Genomic DNA, 24,133 nt, shown 5'->3' with positions numbered 1-24,133 from the left:
AATGAGCCACAAAAAACGAAGAGGAGATACCAGAGGATAAACGCAGTGAAAAGAGACCCTAATTTTTCACTGCTGTGCTTTCACGACGGCTGCTATTCCAAATGAGAAGTTGTGCCACCAGCTGCATGGGGCTCGCGGGAATTGGGTACAAAGCACCAGCAGCTACACTGGCTCAGTGATTTTGGAGAGGCATATTGGCATGTAGAAACGCTTTGGAGCCTCTTCCTGAAGATCCTCACTAATGAAAGCTGTGAAAACCTAAAGGTATGTTTTATGAGTACACTGCTGTCTCCTGTGCAATGCTTGTCAGATACACAAAGATGTATTAAAAGGATCACATGGATGTAAAAAAAACAGGTGATGCTGAGGAGCTGAAGAACAGCAAAGTCTTGCATGCCTGGCAATAGCCTTCCAGAATTTGCACAGCTTTCTTTCCCTTCTTCCCTTCCCCATTTCAAATTTCTGGAAACAATTAAAAATGAAGGTTTTTTTTTTGTTGAAATTAAAGAGTTTTTGAAACCAGAACGTTTTGACAAAATAAAACTGACAGCAAGCGCCACAAGAGCGTTCCACGGGAGCTGCGCGGGGAATGCCTCCTGGTCTCATTTAGACCGAAAACATCGCCTGTGCTGCTCCCCGAGCCTGTTTCAGGGAGAAGAGATGATGTGCTGTGGGAATTTCATGGTCTGATGCATCACAGAGTGCGAAATACGGCAGGGGAGATCCACTCCATCCACGAGAAGGAGGACGTCGAGCAGCTGAAGTACAGCTCCTCTGAGACACCACGAGAGCCATGACAGAATTTAAAAATTTGGGTTTCGGCTAACTACTTGATCCATTTATTTATTTTATTAGAAACAGTTCCAATTAAAAAAAAAAAAAAAAACAAAAACAAAAAACAAAAAACAACAACAACCAAAAAAAAAAAAAAAAAACGCTCGTGAAGAGCCCTGTACAAAATGGAGGAGCACCACTTAGGGTGCTGGGCTCTGGAGGCGACCTGGGAGGCGTCCTGCCTTGTTAACCAGGAAAATGTGAGCTTTAATGAAGGGAATAAGCTTTCCTCTCCCAAGCCACCCGTGAGAAACTCTCACTGCGCCTCCTGTTTGCAATTTAAATGGCGGCGTTAACACCACCCACTACATGAAACCAGTGCGAGTGGAACGAGGGCTGCTTTCATTTTGGATTAAAACACCTTTTAAACGTTCACCTCGCCGCAGCGAGGTGCGTAACCCAATGCTAGGTCACTAGTTTCACGATTTCGTTGGGGTAACATGAAAAAAAAAAGACACAAAAAGACGTGAAACCTCCCCAAACACGCTTCCCCCAAGCCCACCAGGGCTCCCAAGTCAGACATGATGTGGAAGAAGTCCCCCCCCACACCCCCGAGGCACTGCTGCACTCGGCTCTTTCCGTCAGCGCTCGGCTCTTTCCGTCACCTCTCGGCCCCTCGCCGGCGCCGCTCGGCTCTTTCCGGAGCCCCTCGCCAGCGCCGCTCGGCTCTTTCCGGAACCTCTCGGCTGTTTTCGGCGCCGCTCGGCCCGTCTCCGGGCAACGGCAGCCGCCGCGGAGAGGCCGGGCCGGGCCGGGCCATGGCGCCGCCGCCGCCGCCGCAGCCGCTGCCGCCGGGGCTGTCCCTCGGCCGCACCGTGAGTGAGGGGGGAGCCCCGCCGTAATTAGCAAATTAACAGCGGGGATGCCTCGCCGGCAAGGCCGGGAGGAGGGACCTGGCAGCCGCCCTCGGGCGGGTTGGGTCTCTGGCAGGGGAGAGGCGAGCGGGTGAGCCGCAACGGTTTTGTAGGGCGAGGGCTGTTAGGTACCCGGGGCAGGCCGGGAATGTACCAAAAAAAGCATTTTTATCGTCAACTACCGTAGCTTACAAAAGCCAAGCCTCTTCAAGCTCGTTCAGCAGTGATAATTTTCTGTCTATGACCCCAATACCGTGTGGTGGCGTGGGGCAGAAGGTAAGGAAGGGTTTGGGAAGCCTTCAGGAGGCAGGGAAAGCTGTGGGATTTCATTAATAACCCCACAGTGCCCGCAAGGGGCTCCTGTATCGTGCTGGGGACAAGTCGTGGCCGTCAGAGCCCTGGTTGCTGCCGCCTGGCTGCTCCCGAGTCTGGTCCAGGAGGTGAGGTGATACCATAGCTCGGGCAGGGTTTCCACATCATTTGTCAAGCTGCCTGCGTTGATGCCAGCGATACCACAAGCATCGGAAGCCCTTCAAGGTGAGGCTGCTCCCCGCTGTCTCCTGGGAGCCCGCTCCGAGCAGTAAGTCAGCCTGCGTGAGGTGCAGTCTGGTGGAAAGCCTCCGGGAAGCTCTCTCCAAAGAACAAGGGCTGGGGGAGGCAGGTGCAGCTGCCCAGGTGGCCCTACAGGGAGCAAAATTGTGCAGAAATACCTGGACTCCCCAGCCTCATTTGGTGTGTGGGCTTGTGCCAACACAGGACCTCTTGCACGAGGAGCCCAGCTTACAGCACTGAGGATATTTCAGGCAATTTCTTCCCTGTGAACAACAGGCTGGGTGCCATTGTTTTAGAAGGGCAGAAAGGAAAGATGGGATGCTGAACACTCAGTCTGTCTTGCTACATTCAAATTTGTCCTATAAAGAGTTGGTTGTGTACATAACACCCCACAGTGAGCACATCAGCAGCATTGAAATAGGGGTGCGCCATTCCTGTCTGCGAGATGGAAATAGAATAGCTCAGCTTGGGGTTATGCAGGACTTTATTGTTCTCCAGATTTCATTTACCTTAATTGATGGAGATTATTGTGTTTGGAGTATGATGGAGCTGTCTCCAGAGCCCCACAGCAGCAGTGAAGAGGCTTTGTGATAGAGACATGATGTCTCCTCTCTCAGAGATAAGGCACAGTGCTTGGCTACACAAGTTTGCACAAGCTACGTGTAGACAGCATTGAACACCCCATGCTGAAGTACATACAGCGTGTAATTAGGTGTAATTTAATTTTCATACAAATGAGAGGCCAAGGAGAATATGTTAAAGGGAGAAAAAAAAAGGGTTTGACGACTGTACACGGAAAAGAAAGCAGGTATTTTCACGCTAGTGCTCTGAGCGTTGCCATCAGGGCATCTTATCGCACAGAAACAACAGGAGCAAAGCGTTCCCTGAAGAGGGACGAGCAGGGGATGGGGGACTGCTGTTCCTGTCAGTCCTTCAGTTATAGTTACGGGTATTGATCCCGCTCCTTCTCTTAGCACTGTTTAAGTTACTGCTGCAATCCTCTCTTCTTAGCCCCTAATGCTACCTGCTGAATATAAAGGCCCACGGAAGGCAATGGCAGAGGTGTGCTTACCCATTTCATCTGGCTTGCATGTGTCTAACAAGGAGGCTGAGCTGACTCCAGCAAATCAGGGCTTTGAGGTGGTCCGGAACACAGCCAAACTCCCTGGATTGATTGCCCTTGGCAAGTGGGAATTAAGACATCCCTTCACAGCGCTTAGAGCCTCCTATCTAAGAGTCAGTGGCCCTTGCATTACGCTCCGTTATGATTATTATTACATATCGACAGCTCTACCAAGACTGTTTGCTTCCTCTCCAGCCTACAAATGGCAAAGCTTCACCTCAAGCTGAGCACGTCTTCCCCTTGCTGCTGAAGACAACGAATTGTGAGGCCAGGCAGCTTGCAGCTGGCGCTGCAAAGGGCAGCAACCCTTGTCTGGTTTCCACTTGTTGTTTTTCCCCATAAACGTAAGTGACTGGCGCCTCTTTCCAATTCAGCAGCTTCCCCAAGACCGCTGCTGCTGCTGCGGCTCTGTTTAGCTGTGACAAAGTCTAACTGCTCGGGCATCAGCTAATTGGAGTCGAGGGTAATACAGCAAGGTGACAGACGCTTTCAGAATAGCTGGAGTGGTTCCTACGGTAACGTAACACCGTGTTTTCCTCGGTGCTGAACGAAGAGCATGGATGAAAGCGACAGGCCTAGCCCAGCAATGCCATGTTTGATGGTTGGCTTGATGGGGGGGGAGAAGGGCGATTGCTAGCAGAAGGCATCAGAAGCATAAAATATTGACAGTCCACAAAAAGAGGAAAAGGAACTCTGTCTCTTCACAGCCCCCATCCCAAACCTTCCTGCAGCTTCCCATCAGGGTTTCGTCTTGGCCTCTCTCCTTTATATCCTCCTGTCATCTCCAGGCTGTACCAGCTCCAGCAGTAAGAGCAAGCTCTTCGTTCTTCTCCAGGCGGCTGATGTTGGTGCATCTTGTCCTGGGGTGTGTTAGAGGGGCACCACGGCTGCTGGGGACAATACTGAAACCTCTGCAGCCAGCTGGGGATGAAACACGCCTGGAAAATCAGTGACTAAATGTGGCTTTCCTCTAGGAACTGAGTGCTAGCTTTGTGAGAGATGCTACTCATAAATATTGTGGGAACTTCTGCTACCTGTCTCGGCTCTGTTTGCTGGTGACCTGTGCTTTCCATGGGGAAGGAGGTCGCATGCATTTCACTGGCAGAGTTTGCAGCATTTGCACACATTTCCATAGTGTAGCTGAAGCAACCAGGACGCTGTCAGCAGTCCTGGGTAGTTCAAGAAGTGTCACAGTTCATCCCGACACAGGATTTGAGCCGGACCTCCACGGTGCAGCTGCTGTTCTCAAGACGGTCGTGAAAAATGGGTATGGGGAAGAGCAGCAGAGTGCTGCCAGTGGCTTCAGCCCTAACTCCTTGTGGGACTCGGTTAACAAGCTGTGGCCCTCGAGACAGCGGCTGTGGTAAGAGATTTCCAGTTGTTTGGTTCAGCAGAGATGTGCAGCTCCCTGGTGAGCTCGCTGTGACTCTGGACCGGAGCAAGATGCAGAGAGCACGAGGCAGTGCTCCCCAGGGACTGCAGTGGCTGAGCTCACAAAGCCAAAAGCTGAAGAGAATCCTGACCTTTGCATTCGTCACTGCTCGGTGTATCCCCAATATTTATTTCAGGCTCACCTCGCAGAAGATGGCCAGCTTTGCTCAGCAGATCTACAGCCTGTGTTCGCACGGCAGACACAGTAAAGCTCCTTCCCTGCGCTGCCACAGATTCCTTTTAGAAGTCATTTGGTATTTCTGTGGATGTAATGTGATGTTCTGTCACTGTTTAGGGCCGAATGAGGTCTGAACTCATTAGCTGAGGTTTCCAAAATGTCATTTTTCTCTTTTGTGATCTTCAAGTATAATTACGTTTTTGCTTAAAAGAAATAACACGTTCAGATTTTTGGAAGAGATTGTTTTGCATATAGATTTAGGTGATGTTCCCAGAGAAGGGGTTTTTATAAGTAGTTCAGAGATTAATGATCTAAAATTATCTTTCTGTCAAACCCTAAAAAGTTACAGGAACTCCACAAAAGAATCTTAATAGACTTGCGGCTGTTGGACCACTTAATTTTCATATGAGATCATGAACTGTGTTGTGATCACTAAGTTCTGGAAAATTTCCAGCAGGATCAAACCTGGGTTTCTTTGACAAACACTTTGCCACGCTGTAACTTGCCAAAACCCAGTAATGGATGAACAGAAAATGCCTCTAGAAGATGCTTCGAGGACATGAAGAGCTTTCCTCAGGATAACTGCCACCCTCGCTCACTGTGCTTTGATAACTGTGCCTTTCTCCCTAACTCATGCTTTGGTAGTAGGGGGAAAATAATTAAATACTTGTGGTGCCAAAAGGTGGATCTGCTGGATAGAGCCTTCAGTGTAAACCAGATGTTTCTGCCTACAAATTTCCCTTTTAAAACCCAGCCTGACATTAGCTGTTCCACATTTGGCCTAATACATGCAGAAAGCTCCCTCCCATTCTGACTTCTCCCCAGCTCTTTATCAAATTACCGAGGAATTAAATTAATAACAATAATAATAAAGGAACAGAACAAGAAAGGGCAGCTCAGTAGTGTCCAAAAGAAAGGGAGAAACCCATCCCAGTTGCAGATGTTTTGCAGAGCTGGTGCCAGACCCAGCCAGTGCCTGTCTGGGCCAGTGGGCACCCGTGGTGGGGTCTTCAAGGATGGGTAGGATGACCACTTCCTAATGCCCAAAGTTCAGTGCTTACGCTGTGCACAGAAGCATGAAATTTTATATCCCAGCTCAAAAAATATGCTGACATTACGTATTTTGTTTTGGGAATTACTCCTGCAAATCTACAGCTCTTCTTTTAATCTTGTTAAATTCTTGGCTTGAGCGGTGCTGCGTGGCAGGGGGGCCCACGAGCTGACTGTTTGCTACACAAACAAGTCTTTCCTTGCATCAATTTTCTCTTTTATTCGGTTACCCTTATTCTTGGCTTATAAAAATGATGTGGTTCAGGGCTTCTTGTTTTGAAGGGTGCTGGGTAGCTCAGCCTTCGTCAGCGTAAGCAAGGTATGGCAATTTATTATTATGGTATTAAAAACAAGCAGTTGTAAAAATACTAAGTCATGTATTCTTTTGCATACCACTCCCCTTGCATTTTAAGCAGAAATTAGACTAAGGTAGGGGCTGAGCTGTCGGTGTAAAGGGCAGCTCTCCTACCCATGGCATTGGATTTAGAGCTCTGCAGGGTGTGCAAACAGCTGCGGTTGTAACCTGCAGCGTGCAGCAGTTTGTATATCCGAGCGGTGAGTGCTACGAGCCATGAGGCTGGGGAGCTGCCTTTCAACTTCCTCACTCTTTTTCGTATCGGCAGAATAAAATAAATACTTTGGGCCCTTTCGGATTTTGCTGCTTCACTGCTTGCACCTTTCCCACAGCGCTGCCGTACCGAGTGTGCGTCGTGTTATCTTGGAGCACTTCGATGTTGCCACGATGACAAGTGGTGATTTGTCCCTTTGCTGTTACTCTTGGCCAATTTTTCATTCACTTTGTATTTTCTAAGTGAAAAGCGGCGCTGAATTTTTGATTTGACTTCATGCTGTCTACGCCTTTTTTGGGAGGACCAGTTTAAATACTTTTGCTCTAATTAGCATTGCTCAGTCTTCCAAATTCAGCAGGAGAGGCAGTTGTGTCCCTCTGCAGCATTACCCACACCCTTGCTGCTCTCAAAGTCCTGCTGTCCAGCCTTTGCACCTCCTCATGGCCTGCTCTGTGCTCACCCGTGGCATCAGTTCTAATATTCACTAGCATTTATTTAGCACTCTGCTTTGTGAATGTAAATAAGATATTTGATGTAGGTAATGAGAGCAAGCTGCTCTCGGGGTACTCCTGAACCTTTCAGGTTGTCCTCTGGAGGTTTTTCCCCTCTGCCTTTTGCAGAAGATCTTGCGGGTGACTTGCTTCCTTCTACCATGCGCCTCAGTCCTTATTACTGGGAACAGGTCGGGTAAAACAGCCAATATCATCCTGTTTCTTAGTGTGGATGCATTACTGGAATCTTTCTGATCTGGTTTTTAAGATGGGCCAGCACATTGACCACTGAAATGTATCACTTCACTTGCTGCATTCCAGTTGCTTCAGGGTTTTAGACTCTATTAAAAGTAATTATAGAGAAACTTTTACGTGATTAACCCCCATTGTGTAGCTAGATAACTCTTTATTTAACTCTTACGGATTTAAAAACAAACACCCAGATGTTGTTTCCTCTCTTTTCTTCCAAACTTTTAACAGTTAGGGAAAGAAAAGTTCCACAAATCACAGCACTGGGGTTTCTGCAATAATGTTGCTATGCTGGTCGGAGAAGATAAACCTGGAATAGGAGGTGAACCGTTACCAGGACAGAAGCTGAAACCTAAATACAGCGTGTTTCCTGCAGGGATGGGGAGTGATGCTCCTGCTTGGGTAGCATTTGACAAACAGGTATGTATGTACAAATCTGTATCTGCACTTAGGAAAGTGAAATTCAGTCAGTCTTGGGAAGGTTACTTGAGAAGATTACTTTATGCATCCAAAAAAGCTCCTGGTTAAAGAGGGATAACTACTATTTTTTGGTAATGTTGATATATTGTGCAATTAATGTAAACATACATCATGCGATATAGCAACAAAACATTTCTGTATTGGGGTACATCTCCTACAGGAGATAATAAAAGTAAGAGGGTGGTTATTTTGTGTGTGGGTGTGTGTGTGTAAATGGTGACAGCAAGTAATTAATTGGCAACCTGTTAAGAACAAATGTGCTCCTTTGCCAGTTTTTTTCATTGCTTTTCAAATGGCCAAACAAGGAAATGTGTAGCTACAAGAATGTAAGGTGGGCCCCAATCCAGGAGAAAATTTGCATGGGCACACGGGAACCACTAACCGCAGTGCAGTGCTCGAGGCTCGGAACGCACTTATCCAGTCATGTTTGCTTGCTCAAAGTCCTGTTGACTTTTATGTGAACTGTTCACGTGTAGGGATATAGGTAGATTGTGCCTGTTACAAGCACAGGAATTTAAAATTAATATTATATATATATTTATTTTGTAGGTGTGTAGTGACACCTTTGAAGTTAGAGAGTTATCAAATAACTGTGATCTAGGATGATATGAATTTTGTAGCATGCTGTCATTACTTTCCATTTTTAAATTTATGTTAAGTGCTACTTGGCGATGGTTTATTTCTAAAGCAAAAAGCCTACAATCAGAGAAGGAAAAAGATACAGAAAAAGAAATCATTCAGCAGACTGCAGAACTATTGCATGACAAAATGATTAAGGTATTTAAATATTGGGAGAAATGACTAATCATAATTTTTGTTTTAAAATGAAAGTCATGCAGGTAATTTCAGTACAGTTATTGCCTCCTTGGCAGACCAGAACTACTACAAGAAAATGTAAGACTTGATACAGATGCACGTGATTTTGGTTAGCATTGTCTCTGAAGGGCCTAGTATTGCTCACCAATTTTTCAGCAATGTGCTGGAATATAAATTTATATAATGTGCCAAAGCGTGAAGGCCTCAGCCAGTCCTGCACATGCTTTATCTGCACCCTTCTTTCAATGGGGAGGTGTGCACTGGCATCCTGGGGACATACACAGTACGAGTCTGTAGGGTTTGGACCCAGGTTTATGACATAAAGGGGTCGCACAGGAGGCAGTGGGGACCTGCCTCTGAACATCAGGCACTGAACTTGGCTGGTGAGATGATCTAGCTGGCCTTCCTACTCTCCTCGTCTAGTCACTGTATTCCTTCCTCCACAGGGCAATCAATATAGGGCAGGAGTTCACAGGTTTGGAATTGGCTCCTGGAGGGCTCATGCCTTTGTATTAATTGCAGACAATTAAAGGATACTGCCCAGCTAATTTAGCCTCCCCTGGTAAGAGCCTTGAATGCAGCTGTGCCTGCCAGTGCTGCAGTTTGTGAGTCAGCAAAGTGGACCCTATGAAACATAGCTTGAAGAGATGTTTATCTTCTTAAATGTAGTCTATTTTCTTACCCATTTTTCTTTGGTTTCTAGCTTTCAGCAATGCCAGTTTGTTGGAGGAAGGACAGGCTTAATACATCTTATTAAGTGGGTTACGAAATAGTTTTTGCAACTTCATATGCCTAATAGGAAGAAGGTGTAAATTTAATTTCTTCCGTGATTAAGTACACACACAAGGCCTCCTGGGCTTGAAAAGATGTTTATAATTTGACTACCACAGGTGCTAGGGAAACCTTGTGCCAACTTTACAATATGCCACTGAGTTTATTCAATATTTGTTACTTTTTATTTTCATGCCTAACTTCAAGTTTTTTTAAAAAGTGGGCACTTTGTACACAGCAATATACTACAGATGACACACGAGTTAGGAAGTGCTGAACTTTGACTATTTCTAAAATTAACTTTGCTTTAACATGAAAAATAAGTTGTCATCTTTTATGTTCCTTCCTTCCACCTCTTCACCCTTCCTGAATTATCTGTTTCGATCTACAACATTGCGGTTGGCTGCTGAATGTAGTGTAGTTATTAGAGAATAAAGTTTAAGTGCAAAATAGTTTGTACAAACTCATCCAATGAAGTAAACCACGACAAAAGTAAACGGTCAGTGAAAGGAATAAATATGGTGTATTTAGGACCTGATTATGCTGGGAGGTGTGTGCAGCAGACCCTTTCACCTGGCTGGTGGCATGAGACAGAAAAGAGCAGTAACAGAACTAAAAAGAATTAATAATCAAATAGTTGAACAATGTTTGTCAACCAATTATAGTGGGACTGTCAGAATGGGGAGAAGAGGGTACGTGCATCCTGTGGTTGCATGGCTTAGCAACAGCTGGGCAAGGGGTGAAACTCAGCTTCCCTGTTAGTCGAGCCCCAGGTTGCTCAGACTAGGTGGGAAACAGTGGTTCCACCAGATATATTTCATACCTTCTAAGTCCCCTGGAGTATTCAAGAGATTTACACAGGCCTCCTGGTCCTTCTAGGGTGCCAGACACCAGGTAAGACAGCTTGGTCACCATCAATGGCATTATACAGCTATGTTTAGACAAGCAGAAGGACAAAGAGATGTTGAAAGATGATGAAGTTGTTTGTGTTGCCTTCGTTGTATGTCAGTTTTTCAATTTGACATACATCGTTTTATCCAGAATTTTCATCTTTGATCCATGAAATGGTGAAATCCACAGTTAAAAATTACATGTGGCTAGAATGCATTTTATTTATTTTAAACTATTTTGTCTGTAGGTTGTTCAGAAACATGCATGTGTTACTACTTAAACAAAAAATAATCAGTAGTGTCTAGATTCTTTTGTATGATCACAGTCAATCAGATGTAAAAGTTAACAGTTATGTAATTTGATTTTAATTTAATTTCCCTAATGGTGGAGAGGGAGACTGCCCCATTGAGAAGTCTGGCTGGAACACAGGGTGGCTGCCGTTCTTGTGTGCTCTTGAGCGACTCACTAGCTCTGTCTCCCTAGATGTAGAAAACGAGGTTGTATTTCTCTAGTAGGGTATTCTGAAATCTCTGCCATCAGTATTTATGGAAGTACTTTGAGATTCTCAAAAACATGTGTTAAAGAAATACAGACTGATCTTTTCTGTGTCATGTAGGGATCGTGGATGGCTCACTAGGTTTCTGATGTTTTCAAGCCCAGGTCTGCCAGATGCTCATTGAAACAGGGAGCAGCTAAGCTGTCTTTTTTTCTAGTGCTTCATTTTGTCTAATGAATCAAGAATAAAGGTCGTTGAATTTATTAATCATTACAAAAATGAAGTATGAATTAGCACTGATTTGACCCAAATGTTCTGCTAGTGGAAACCTAGTTTTCATTAGTACTGTCTTGTGTATCCTTACCACATCAAGCATCCTGGTAGATAATGCACAAGTAAATATATACTTCTTACGCCTTCCCTTAAGCTTGGTCTTGGTGATTGAAGTCCATAAATGACACCAAGAAGTACAAAACTTGCGTAGTGGTTTGTGTGGTTTGATCTAGGCTCTCCAGATATTAAGGCAACTTGAACAAACCTCTGAGCACCTCACCTATGGAGGTTTTTTTCTTGCATTATTGTCATTACAAGAGACCATGAAGGCTGAATTGCAGAACCAGGTAAATTTTGAAATGCCGGTATTGCACAGCTCTAAGTGACTCCTGAAAAAATATCATTTCTTTCTCATAGTCTTCCATAGCATTCATTAGACAGCTTGCATGATCTCCTTAAAAAGAACTCTCATTTCCACTTACCTCAATGTTAAAGCCATTACTGTCAGAATGTGCTTTATTTTCCAGCAATTCATTGAATAGAAGTCTAAAATTCTCTTCATGACCTAGGTAGCTCATTGTACTATCAAAAGTGCTTTGTTCAGAAGATTTTCCAAGCAGCCTGCTGGTAGTTTTATATTTGATTTATTTCTTTACTGTAGGGTTCTATCTCTGCTTAGATGTTGTGATAATAAAAATGCCAAGCAAAGAATTTTAAATTTATGTGATTTAATGTCGATTTCCATTCTTACATTTCTGAGAAATAAATCTACCTCCCGAAATCCATACATTTAGTTAGCTTATAATCTATATAAGTTTATTTTATTGATGCATTTTGCAAAAGCATTGAAGATTTTGCTGCTTTATGTGTATTTATTGTTTTTAATAGGTATTGTCTTTTGATGCCTATGTAGAAGTGCCTGACAAAAATGAAGAGCTATATAGAATAAGACACTGTAAAATATACTTCTACCTTGAAGATGATACAATTCAAGTGATTGAACCCCGAGTGAAAAACAGTGGCATAGTGCAAGGTATGTATTTTTAATATCACCTTTTTTTTTTTCCCCTTTATATATCTTCAGCACGTTCTCGGTCCCTTTTAAGGATACATACCGTGAGTTCTTATACTTAAAATGGGCAGTAACGTGAATGGCTATAATTATCTTTTCTTGTTACGGATCACAATGTGAACTTTTTTATTGCCTTAGATTTTGAAGAAGTAGGTTTTATAAGGCAGAATCCCCTCCTACACACGCATACATTTTTTTTCTCTAATGTAGCAGTTAGAAGTCAAATGATAGTTGGTCTTTTGTTGATATACTGTCACTTCTGCAAAAGCGATTTGTGTTCTAGATTTCCATTCCTGAGCCTGGATCCTCCTGTCCTGGCACTGATAATTTCTCTAGCTGCATCTTTGTAATTGTTCCTTAGATGCTTCAGGTTTCTCTGCAATTATTACAAAAAAGCACCTTTTGTGCCTCTGGCTGTTGGTTATGATTAAATGCCCTTGGTCAGTAATTTTTTCTTGACACCTTTAAGTTAAGATTCTGCCTTGCTTCAGAGTTGTATTACTGTGCTTGAGCCAGCCTGAGGACCTTTTGGAGAAAGGTTTAGTAAACTGCTTTACTGGAGTATTAATGAAGTTGGTTTACATAAAGAAAATGTGAGCTGGCGGTCAACATCCTGTTGCAGAAGAGGAGCACAGCTGCTGCTGCTTGGTGTTTATGGGTCACTGCCAGAATTAAAAAGTTTTGCAAGGGATGTAGTCCAGATAAGCAGGATGTCTTTGGGATGAGTATCTTGGGATGACCACGCCTCCCAATCCCAGAAGATATTCTGTACATTCTGGTGGATCGCTGCAAAGCAATTAAAAAAATATTAACCTTTTAACTGCCCTATTCTTTTCCAAGGTGATCAGGTGTGATCCATAAATATACCTAGCTACAGTGTAGGACAATATTTGAAAGTGTTATGCTCATCATCACAGGTATATCTGGGATAAAATTGCCTGGGAATCTTATCGTCTTAAACTAGTATTTCAAACCTGGCTTTTCCTCTATTGATTAGTTCTTCTTGCCAGAAATCTTGCCGGCTGTTCAGTAGGAACTGATTTTGAATTCAGAGGAACCTCGTCTCCTACTCATACCCCTGCCTGGGCGAGTGTTCTTTCACGACCCGAAGAAAAGCACATTTGGATCTCTTCACCTGGGAATTTACAAGACACTTACCCCCCCTGCAGCCATCTGCGTGAGGCTGGAGGTGCCCTCAGATGTAGGTTTTCCTTGACTTGTGTGTCATGGGAGTGGCAGTTTCTGGATTATGTGGCTTTGAACAGATGATCATCAGCAAAGGAAGCACAGTTAGCCTAAGAGGCAGAGGTGACGCCTCTGAAAGGGAAGGTGGAAGCCAGGTTTATTACAGCAGGAAAGCAAATTCAAAGCTGATTGCTTTGAAACTGGCTACAGGAATGAGTCATTGTCATTGCAGTATGGGTTGTGCAAGCTGCTTCTTTGGCTTGATGTTCCTGGCAGTCTAGTCGTGTTCCTGTGGTGACAGGAAGGCTACAATTTCCCCCCGTTTCCTTGGTTGTATCTTGTGTTAATGGCTGTTGAAGTCATCTTTGGTACTGGATCTAAAATGAACTGGATTGTATTAGAGAGAAACAGGAATTTTCTGTATTCCATGCATGGATGTTTTGAAGGCCTCTACGGCTTTGCATGAGCACTTTTTGTGGGATAAATGAGTGTGTAGAAAACACTAACTAGATGGATTAAAAAGAAGTATTCTGGGATCTTAACAGAGCATTTAATTTATTTGTTGCTGGTAGCTGGGCTGGTAAGGAAGCTTGGTGTATTGAATGTATGTAGGAAGGAAGAGATACTGTAGATTGAAAGGCCCCCAAACTGTTCTTCATGTGTTTAGGCTTCACAGCCAATGAGAAGATCTTGGGCCTATGCTTTGTCATAAGCATCCACATTAATACTCTGCTTATGCTGGAGATAAATGTGTGATGTAGGGGAGAAAAAAAGATGAGATGCCAATTCTCATGCTAATTTGCCAATGCCAATTTCCCAATGTCAGCAAATTCTTTACTCCTAAGCACTTGGGTAGTGACTATATGCTTCATAAATGAAGAACAGCCACAAAATTGGTATCTTAAGGGTGATAAATAATTGTTCTTAAATATATATAGAAGCAGTCTTATAGTGCTTATTTAAATAAGCACATATATATAATGCTTAATCTATAAAGTGCTTGATATGTGTATATATATACATATAGGAAGTGCTTAAACCCTTAACTGCTAGTTTAACTCAGTTTTCAATTAAAAATTGGCCCATTGCCTCTTATATCTCCTATATTATTCAAATTCCGTGTCCTGACTAGGAATACTTTAAGCCTGAAAGGAACAGAAGCCCAACTGTCTGCATTGTGAGGCTGTTAGGCTGAATCACAAAGGAATGAGTCTTGCCCGTGATCATATTAAAAAAAAAAGTTGTAACAGGAAGAGGAACTGAACTGAGCTGAAGTTCAGGGTCTTAACCATAATGCTGTCCTCCGCACCTCTGCTGAAATCAAACATTTCAGTTAATTAAAATGCCCGGGTTTTGTAGAGGAGAGTTCAACTGTAGCAGAACTTGGCTTGTTGAAGGAAGTGCAAACTGTGCTGAAGAAAAGAGCACAGATGTGGGGATGTGGATGATGGAAAACGTGTGGGAATTTGAAGAGCAGGACAGGCTCGGTCTGCGTGGACACTTGGAGCATTGCAGTGGCAGGAAAGGGGTTGCGTAAAGGAGGAAAAGCAAAAAAAAAAAAAAAAACGTGATGGAAAAAGTGCTGAAGTTTTGGAATTAATCTGCAGAAGATGGTGAGGACCCTGACTTGGACATATACCCAGGTGGGAAAGCTGTAAAAGAGACAGCTGTTCTCAGGAGTCATCTTGAAGAGTAGATACAGCAGTGGTGGGGTAGATCAAAGGTAGGTCTTCACTTGGCTGCTTAATGCCTCAAAGCCACTGGTTTACCAGCTCTTGTGCTTTATCCCACACATGAGAGCTTGATGGTCTGTACAGGTCTCCGTGGGCACGGCTGGATTAGGGAAATGTAGTAGTTTCCTACTGTAATCTCCCCCGTGGGTAGTACTTGCTGCTTTGCAGGGAAAAACTTGGAGAGGCTTATGGACTGCGGGAAGATTTGGTGAAGAAACACCTGGCAAAGAAGTTAGAATTTCTAAATTCAATTAGGATTTTACAAAGCTGAAACAAATTGGCTTTAAAAAAAAAAAAAAAAAAAAAAGCCAGAAAATGTACTTTTACCAGGGATCAAAATCTCAGAGTGACAAAGTAAATGATGTGTGGGAAACATATTTCAGTGAGTTGAAAAAAGAAAAATGCTTTATGGAATTGGCTGCTGTACTTGGACACCGTTTTGGACAGTTAAGGTTGCTACTAAATAACCAAAATTTAAAGTACACTTAATTTTGGAAACTGCCTTGCTATAGTTTGACAAATATTGTGGAAATTATGAGAAGCATTAGAAGAAAACTGTAGAAATTTCAAAATGCAAAACACAAAGGAATGCAGAGGCCAACCTGAACTTGAGAAACCAGAATCAAAGCAAAAAATACCAGGACAGTCACAGTGCATGAGAACTAAGTAAAGATAAGGGAGTACAGAGTGGGGGGAGGACAGTAAACTCGACCACATAACAAACTGCACAGTGTTTTTCTGAAGCCAAGATGATAATTATTCTCTCAGTATAAAAAGAAATCCTCCCCATAGAGAGCCAAGCTAGATAGGGTGGTGCAAGTGGTTTGTAGCTCTAACCCCCAGTTAAAAGGACTGTATCTGGCTGATACTGTCTTATCTAAAGGTCATTTTTGTCCCATGAGGTTAACTGAAGCTTCCAGTGCAACCCAGGCCTTGAGAGCTGGAGCAGAGCAGAGCAGCTGGCTGGTTTCCCCAAGGTCAGCCAGCTGAAAAAGAGAGTGGGGCTGCCTGCTGGCGGGGCTCCCAAGGCTGGCTGGCTGAAGAGGAAAGCACAATCAGGAAAGCGAAGCTGCAGTCAGCTTCTCCAATATAACTGATTATCTAAGAGTTTGAGGCCTCCCCCGAGACCTTGAAATAATTGTGATTTTGCCATGTTTGATGGTGGCCAAAGCTTGACCTTGCTACGTTCTGAGGCGGGCGAATAAGTGAATGAAGAAGCCCCCCTTCTTTCTTGGGGTGAACTCTTTGTGTTGCAGGAATGGTGGTGGCTGTTTCTCCTTTCTGTGCAAGCACAGAGTGTACAAAATCCAGGTGTTACCCATTCCTCTCCTCTCTGATGCACTCCTAAGTAGTGCAGAGGGAGTCAGTAAACTGCGCTGAGGAAATTCTTGATACCGCTTTATTTCTTCCGCAGAGCAGCGTAGCAGCAGAAGCCAAAACCATGTGGTGCCCAGCTGCACGAGCTACCCCATAGGCAGAAGTCCTCCACTACAATTAAGGTCTCTTTAAGCTGCTACTGTAGTTGTCAAATAACCAGAAACCCTGAGAAAAGAGAAGATAAAAATTGTGACGTAGAAACTTGCTGGCACCACCATTGTCAGAGAGAAGCAATACACTAACTCCCTTTACAAGAACACAGCGTAGAAAAGCTTTGCCCTTACTTTCCAGATGCAAATATTTAAAATCCTGGTTGGTAGTGCAGTAGGATAGCCTGTTCAAGACACTGACAGAAGACAAATGAAACATCAAGAATATCCATCCCTTCTCAGCAACAGGATTGTTGCAGGTGCACAGATCCTCCTCTAATGATTTCTAGCACAGTTCTATAAGTAGAAAAGTAATTATTTTCCAGAAGAAGGGACAACTTGAAAAATGCTGAGACCTAACCTGAGCTGATCACATTTTATTAAATTTCAAGTTCAACAATATAAAATACCTTCTCCACATGTGTAGATCAGGCACAGTGATACCTAGTAAAAATAAAGGAGTGCTAGGATTGATATTATCTGTACAAGACATTTTACATTAGGAAAGAAATTCTTATCCCCTCTGAACAAAATGGGCACGTGTATTGTACTTTGAAAAGTGATAGGAAATGCTAGCTGAAGGCTTATTTACCACTTCTGAGGTGGATATAACCTCAGAAAGCACCTCCTATCAGAAAATTGTTAACCGTTATATTGTAATTAAAAGGATGATTCAACAACATTTGTATTAATGTGAAGGGCTGTTCCAATTCAGCACATTGTCTGTTGAGTTTTGTGGGAGCAACCCAAGGATTAGACAAAATTAGGTAATATATTTTCAAAATACATGGTTTTGTTAATGGTAGCGTTATGCAGTGTTGCATCATGTGAAAATGTGCCATGTTTTCTAACTAATATTTCCGTGAAGATGTATCTTAAATATATGTATGTTTAGGCAGATACAAGCTCACATTTATTTTACAGTCAAAGGTCAGTAACAAGAACGTTGGATTTGGTATATGTGAAACATCAAGATAATGAACAGCTCTTAAATAAGTATTTTAACAGGATATAAAGTAAATTTTCTTTGTTGCCCTCTCCTCTTCCCCACACTTGCAAAAAAAAAAAAAGTAAAAGAAAAGAAAAGGTAGTTAGACTAATTATAAGAGTTATATTATAGGAGACTACTCATTATAGGAGTTAGAATGTAACAAACAACTCTGATAATACTTCATACAGATTAGTCCCTAGGGAAATAAAATGAACAATAAAGCATTTCCATGGGCTAACTCAGAAACGAAGCCACGCAAACACCAAACAAAAATACACAGCAATATATTTCTCCCTCCTCCTCTGCCTCTCTTCATCCCCCCTCCACTCCCATTTACCCCCAAAACAAAAAAAGCAGCCCTGGAGAATCATCAAAAGGGACTCAGTGGGAAACACTACCAGATGCACAGCTGAAGGGCACTGGAAAGAGATCCAGTTCTGTAATGGGAGCTAATGAGATAGACCTTTCAGATAATTGTGTCTAATAAACTATTGTCGTGGTAGGTTAGTACGGGAACTATTTTTAGTTTTGGAATTTTTGTGTGTTTACTGCACTTGTTTTAAAGTTGCACTTTTTATAATTACTGTAATTTTAAAGTTGTTAGGAACCTATGGTGGCAAGGGATTATTCTAATAGCATGGCTTGGTGGTTTCTGCATGGTTTTAGCCAGAGGGTATCTGTGTTATAAAGCTGTTGGTACAGGGACATCTAAGTTGGTAAGCACAGCAAAGATGCTGAGTTTGAAGACTGGACCATCTTTTTATTCTCTGTGGGATATTTTCACACAACTATACTAATGTATTGATGTGGCAAAGCTTTCACTGTTGTCCTCTTCATTCTCTCATAGTGAAAAAAACAGTGGTCCCAGCTTTGAGAGTCTGCAGTTCTTTGTGAACTCTAACTTTGCTCAGAATAAATCATAGCTTGTTGTATGTGCAGCTGCATAGCTTTCCTTTAATGTGTGTGTTACATATTTGTTTGAGCTACTGAGGCTGTAGCTTACGGGTTATTTTTGGAATAATTGTGGTGTCTCAGAATCACAGAATGGTTGAGGTTGGAAGGGACCTCTTAAGATTATGTGGTCCAACCTCCCTGCTTGAAGCAGGATCAGCTTGGGAAGGTTGTCCAGAGCCATGTTCAGGTGTTTTTCAATATGTCCAAGGATGGAGACTCCACAACCTCTTTGGGAAGCCTATTGCAGTATCTGTCCACCCTCACAATAAAAAAGCATTTCTTTGTGCTTGGATGAAATGTCAGATCTTTTAATTTGTGCATACCGCTTTTTGTCCTGTCTCCAGGCACCACTGAGAAGAACTTGGCACTGTCTTCTTCATTCCCTCCCATCACATATTTCACAGAATCACAGAATCATCTAGGTTGGAAGAGACCTCCAAGATCATTGAGTCCAACCTCTGACCTAACACTAACAAGCCCTCCACTAAACCATACCTCTAAGCTCTACATCTAAATGTTTTTTAAAGACCTCCAGGGATGGTGACTCAACCACTTCCCTGGGCAGCCTATTCCAATGCCTAACAACCCTTTCGGTAAAGAAGTTCTTCCTAATATCCAACCTAAACCTCCCCTGGCTGATACTGCTGAGCTTCTTGCAACCAGAGGTATCTAGCACTTCAATAAAGGATCACAGAATCATCTAGGTTAATTTATAGGTGTTGCCGAGATCCCCCCTGAGCTTTCACTGCTCCAGGGTAAACAGTCCCAGCTCTCTCAGCCTTTCCTCATAGGAAGGATGCTCCAGTCCCTGCATCATCAGCAATGAGTAATTTTGAAGCATTAACCAATTCATCGATGTGAGTTTTCAGCTCATAGACATAGCAGTTTCCTTCTCTTTTAATATGGTGAATATAAACAAATGCAATGTGCACAGAACAACAGCACTTCCTTTCATTTAAATATTCTAAAGAAGAAAACTTAAATGTATGCTGACTTTAATGAAGTTAAAATCTTTCTCTCTCTTTTTTATTCTACTTTTTTTTTTTCTCCACTTTTTAAGGAAGCTTGGTTGAATGCCCCGTCTCCAAGCTTGATAGTTCAGACCTTTTCCCTTAGTCGGGCATGCTTTTTCTCTACCCTTAATTATGTATGACTCTTCTCACCCTGCAGGGTGTACAGACAAACCTTGGCTGTCCCATATGCTCCTGCCACATTTGTTTTGCACAACCTTTTGTGTTCTTTTTTTTTTTTAAAAAAGAAAAATAATTTTACTAATGAGTGCTGGAGACTGCTTTTCAGTAAAAGTGGAAAACATCCCTTTTCTTAACGAAAGCAAAGGTTTTTGCTGTTCTTGTTGGAAAAAGTACTGACCTGTTTCATTTGTTCCAACAAATAGTTTTTTTTGTGTTTTTTTTTTTTTTTTTTCTTCTTTTTTTTTTCCCCTGTAATTTTATGTTGGTTTCAGAAGGTGGTAACTTCCAGTATAAACTTGAGTGCTAGAACTTGATGTTCTAGAAAGTGATCAATGTGATGTAGTGCAGTTATCAAAGCAGGATCATCCTACCTCGTAGTTCCTTTGCTGAATGAAGGATAATTTTGCTTGTTCCATATGGCTTCATCTGCCTTGGTCATACCAGCATAGGAAATTAGCAAGTGTGTGAAACGATCATCAGAGCAAAGGATATTCACTCTATGAATGTATTGTAACTGTTGCACAGGAACTATTGTTCGACGTCACCGGATTCCTCTTCCACCTCCTAACGAAGATGAGTACTACACTATACATCATTTCAACATCAACACAGAAGTAATTTTTTATGCCCAAAGATATAAGATTACCGATTGTGACCAGTTCACAAAAAATTTCCTGAGGAAGATGGGAGTTAGATTGAATCCTCCAGCAAGTCGTCCAGATGACCCATATACCAAAGAGCGGCAAAAGGTCAGATGAGGCTGTAATGGTGAATACGTAGTTTTAATAAGAGTGCTGTTGCTATTAGTAATATAAAATATTTCTCTAATGGCAAACAGAAAGAATGTAGAGGTAGCTATTTCAACGTAATGAATCACAAGAAAATACTTGCTTTTTAAATTCCATTATATGGCTCATTGTACAAACATAGTGAAGGCTCAAATATAACTGATTTTCGCCTGATGTGTTCACACGCCTTTTCAAATAAATAAATAAGGTAAAAATAAAATAATCTTTGCCTTGTGTGTGTGTCTGTACATCAATTTGATAAAACTGATGGAGCTTCTTGTCTCTCATAGCAAAAAGAACACACAAAAAAAACCCACAGAATTAAAATTGTCCCTAAATTTTGTGTCTAGTATAGCTGTACAATATTAAATTTACGATCTATATAGGATGAGATACTTTCAGTCTTAGATACATGAATCAGGTTTGTTATAATCAATGTTGATCTGTGTTTTCTCATGTCACCTCAGACTTTAACCAGCAGTATTGACTGGGCATAGCACTGTCATGGATTTTTATATATTACTTGATGTCTACTATAGACAAATGACTTTCATCTGTAAACATTAGTTGGTGGATCAGTGAAAATAAATGCTACACAATAGAGAAAATGCATCAAATAAATGATCTTTGAGCTAGAATGGCAATCTTTATTCTCACAGGAAATCTACTGAAAACAAAAATTGTATTGCTACAGATTCTGTGACTACAATTATATCATTTCCTTAAGCACATCAGACTCTGTGATCTCTTTTGGACAAAACTCCCCAAGAGTCAACACTCATCACATAATTAAAAAAAAATAAAAATAGGGTGGAAATGGCATTCTCTAGCCACTTGAAAACAGGGAGGTTTAGGGATATTCCTGACCTAGTTTGGTTAAGATGCTAAACTAACTTAAATGAGCACTTGAGCTGCTCTCCTTTATGGCTGAATTTGTCAGTGCCAGCTGCTGGGGATACACACAGTATTAAAAGAAAAAATCAAACTCTTACATGTTCTACTTACAATTTTGCTCGAGCTGAATGAATGACAACAAACAAGCGTTTAAAGGGAGATACAATTGGAGTTGTGGTTCAAACACGTCTCTGGCTTCCTGCAGACTTCTTTACTTGGTTTCTTCATATGTCATCTTGCATCTCTACCCCATGTCATCAACAGTGTTTTGCATGTGTAAAGCAAATTCTTCTGCCACACAGAACCCAATACTCTGCAGCTTTTATTTTATACGTGTGAGTTTTTATTTGAATAAAAACTCCTCCCACTTTTATGAGTATGCATAATACAAAATGCATACCTCCTCCCCAAATCCCCATTGTTCAGCTGCTGGATGCTATAAGGATTCCTCTTTGCAGGGTTTGGGGTTTTTTCTCCATGAGTAGTAGGGAGAGTATAATTTTATTTTATACAGGGGATAATGACAGCGCCTTTTGCTTCTGTTTTTCTTGATTAATCTGAGGGCGGATGGCACTGAATTTTTCTCCTGACTTTTTAGGACTGTTGGTGAATGTATCCAGTTGGGATAGATCTAGCCTGGTACACTGAAAGCAACAAATACTCTATACCAAAAATAATTTAACAATTCCCTGATCCAAGGGACCTTACTGCAAGAAAAATAAGGGTCAAAACCAATCCAAAATTGTTCTCATTTATTTTCTGAGGGCACAACAACCCTGTGAATAGTTCTTTGCTAATGGCATAAATAATTTCGTATATTGTAATTGTGTAGTTTTATTTGAAAATCCAAAAACGCTGTTCTAAGATCAGATAGTACCATGCAGTTTGGTATCTTCTCTTTAAGAGCAAGTCATTAAAAAGGTGATTTTCTTGATTTCTCCTTCATCTACAGATTCTTGATAATATGAACCCTTTGCGCCCTTATGAGCGCGTTGACACTTTGAAACAATTCCTGGAGCATGATGGACATGTTTTACGTTTTTTCTGTGTGTGGGATGACCCAGAATCCATGTTTCATGACCCGCGGGAACTGGTTCTGCACTATTACTTGTCTGATGATACAATTGATATGAAAGAAATTACACCAGTAAATTCAGGTCGGGATGCAGTTCCACTTTTTCTCAGAAGAGATAAACTTCCAAAGGTAAGGAATGAAAAATTCATCTTACTTCCATTTTTTTTCCTAATAAAGAGATATTAAATGCCTTTTTCTTGAAAATCCTCCGCTAGGATTGTAATTATATTTAGAAAGTATTATCAGAACATAAATAATAATTGCATGATTTAGTTTTTATGCAATATTCATATAACTTTAAGGAATGGAAAAAATTAAGTTTAGGCTTGTTGTGCTTAAATTAAAAGGAGATAGTATTTAGGTAGAAAGATATCCTAAAATTTCCCTTCTCCCATATTAGTGTCTTAATGTAAATGCACAAATGAAGCTATGCAGTAGAGTAAGTTCAGAAAATTAATTAATATTGGTAGATAAACTAAAATAAAACTAAGATCAATTCAGGTTTGATTCATAGGACTTATATTTGGAACTTTTGGAAAAGTCCAGTTTAAGTATTCAGTAATATTACTTCTTTGTAGCAAATCTAGGGTGATTTCTTAAATTTGAATTCCTAAATTTGGGACCATATGGAAAGCTAGTTAAAGTCAATAAGAATTCATGAAAAGGCTTTGTCAGGCATTAATCAAGTGCTGATCAGTGAAGGCTCATCTTAGGGAAATTTAGCAATGACTCTGTGCTGACAGACCCCTTCTACTAGAGAAGTGCACGTTTCAATGTACAGTAACTTGATATTATTGGTAGAAATTTCTATTGTAATTTTGAAGCTTACAATAGAAACAAACAAAAAATAACTTTTCTCCCAATAGAATCATGCTGACTTGAATCCCCTGTATTTGCACAGTGTTCAGCCCAGGAGGACCAGCCCTGAGTGTTTTCTTGGCATGCTTTTGTTATTATTACCAGTCAAAATGGTAGCCTTGAGAGTGGATATTGACAAGGATGTGCTACTTTGGGTGTGCTAATCTTTGCTTTCTGTTTGCTTCAAAGAAAAAAGAAAACTTTACTCTTGGATGTGCAGTGAGATCCTGAATGCTTCTTTTTACCTACACGCAGGGTTTTAGGTTCAGTGGCATAAAGTTACCTCAGAATTTACTAAAAATTCTCCCAAGAAAACACTGTAATAACAGTCTGTAAAAAAAATGTTAGTTCCAAGGTAACCGTGTTCTCTTTCTTCACTGTTAACTGCATTTCTTAACAGCCTGTCTCCTTCCTTGCAGTATGCTCCAACCGGGTTGTATCAGCCGGGCACAATCACCGCTCGCACTGTTCTCAACGTGTTTGGAAATTTAGTGGGAAACAGAGGCCGTTACATTCTGGATAATCGTAAGGTCAGATATTATTGAACACCTCAAGCAGCTGAATGTCCTTGTAGTAGTTTTTGTAACTTCTGTTGTTGTTATCCTCTACAACAAGGAGAGTTTATAAAATAGTGTTGACACTGGAGAGTAGCTCAAATCAAAACTACTGAGGTTTAATGTGAAGGTGAGGTACCTTAGCATGGAGTGCAAATGAAGTATGAAGATTATATTTTTATATTTTAAAGCACACACACTAAATGACCTGGATTTTAAGAAAAGTTGTATGATTCTGGATTTATAGAGTTG

At 41.7% G+C, this 24,133-nt stretch overlaps 1 protein-coding gene across 4 annotated transcripts in view; it reads left to right on the top strand.

Annotated features, from left to right (window-relative positions):
* The first annotated feature begins 1,576 nt into the window (after positions 1-1,576).
* EFHC2 (EF-hand domain containing 2) overlaps positions 1,577-24,133 on the top strand; it is a 57,142-nt gene continuing 34,585 nt past the window's right edge. Inside the window, exons 1-6 of one of the 4 annotated variants that reach the window (XM_084537002.1) lie at positions 1,577-1,649; positions 7,563-7,751; positions 11,947-12,091; positions 20,238-20,461; positions 22,347-22,598; positions 23,747-23,857. In XM_084537002.1, coding sequence (XP_084393128.1) covers positions 1,593-1,649; positions 7,563-7,751; positions 11,947-12,091; positions 20,238-20,461; positions 22,347-22,598; positions 23,747-23,857 — 978 coding nt within the window. In that variant the 5' untranslated portion in view covers positions 1,577-1,592. Of the gene's footprint in view, positions 1,965-2,021; positions 2,226-7,562; positions 7,752-11,322; positions 11,406-11,946; positions 12,092-20,237; positions 20,462-22,346; positions 22,599-23,746; positions 23,858-24,133 lie in introns of those variants that run through there. The other 3 variants (XM_084537003.1, XM_084537004.1, XM_084537005.1) reach the window with 3 other exon arrangements.

Source organism: Aythya ferina (assembly GCF_964211825.1).
Source record: "Aythya ferina genome assembly, chromosome: 1".
Classification (NCBI taxonomy): Eukaryota; Metazoa; Chordata; class Aves; order Anseriformes; family Anatidae; genus Aythya; species Aythya ferina.
This window is presented reverse-complemented; position numbering and strand designations above follow the sequence as displayed.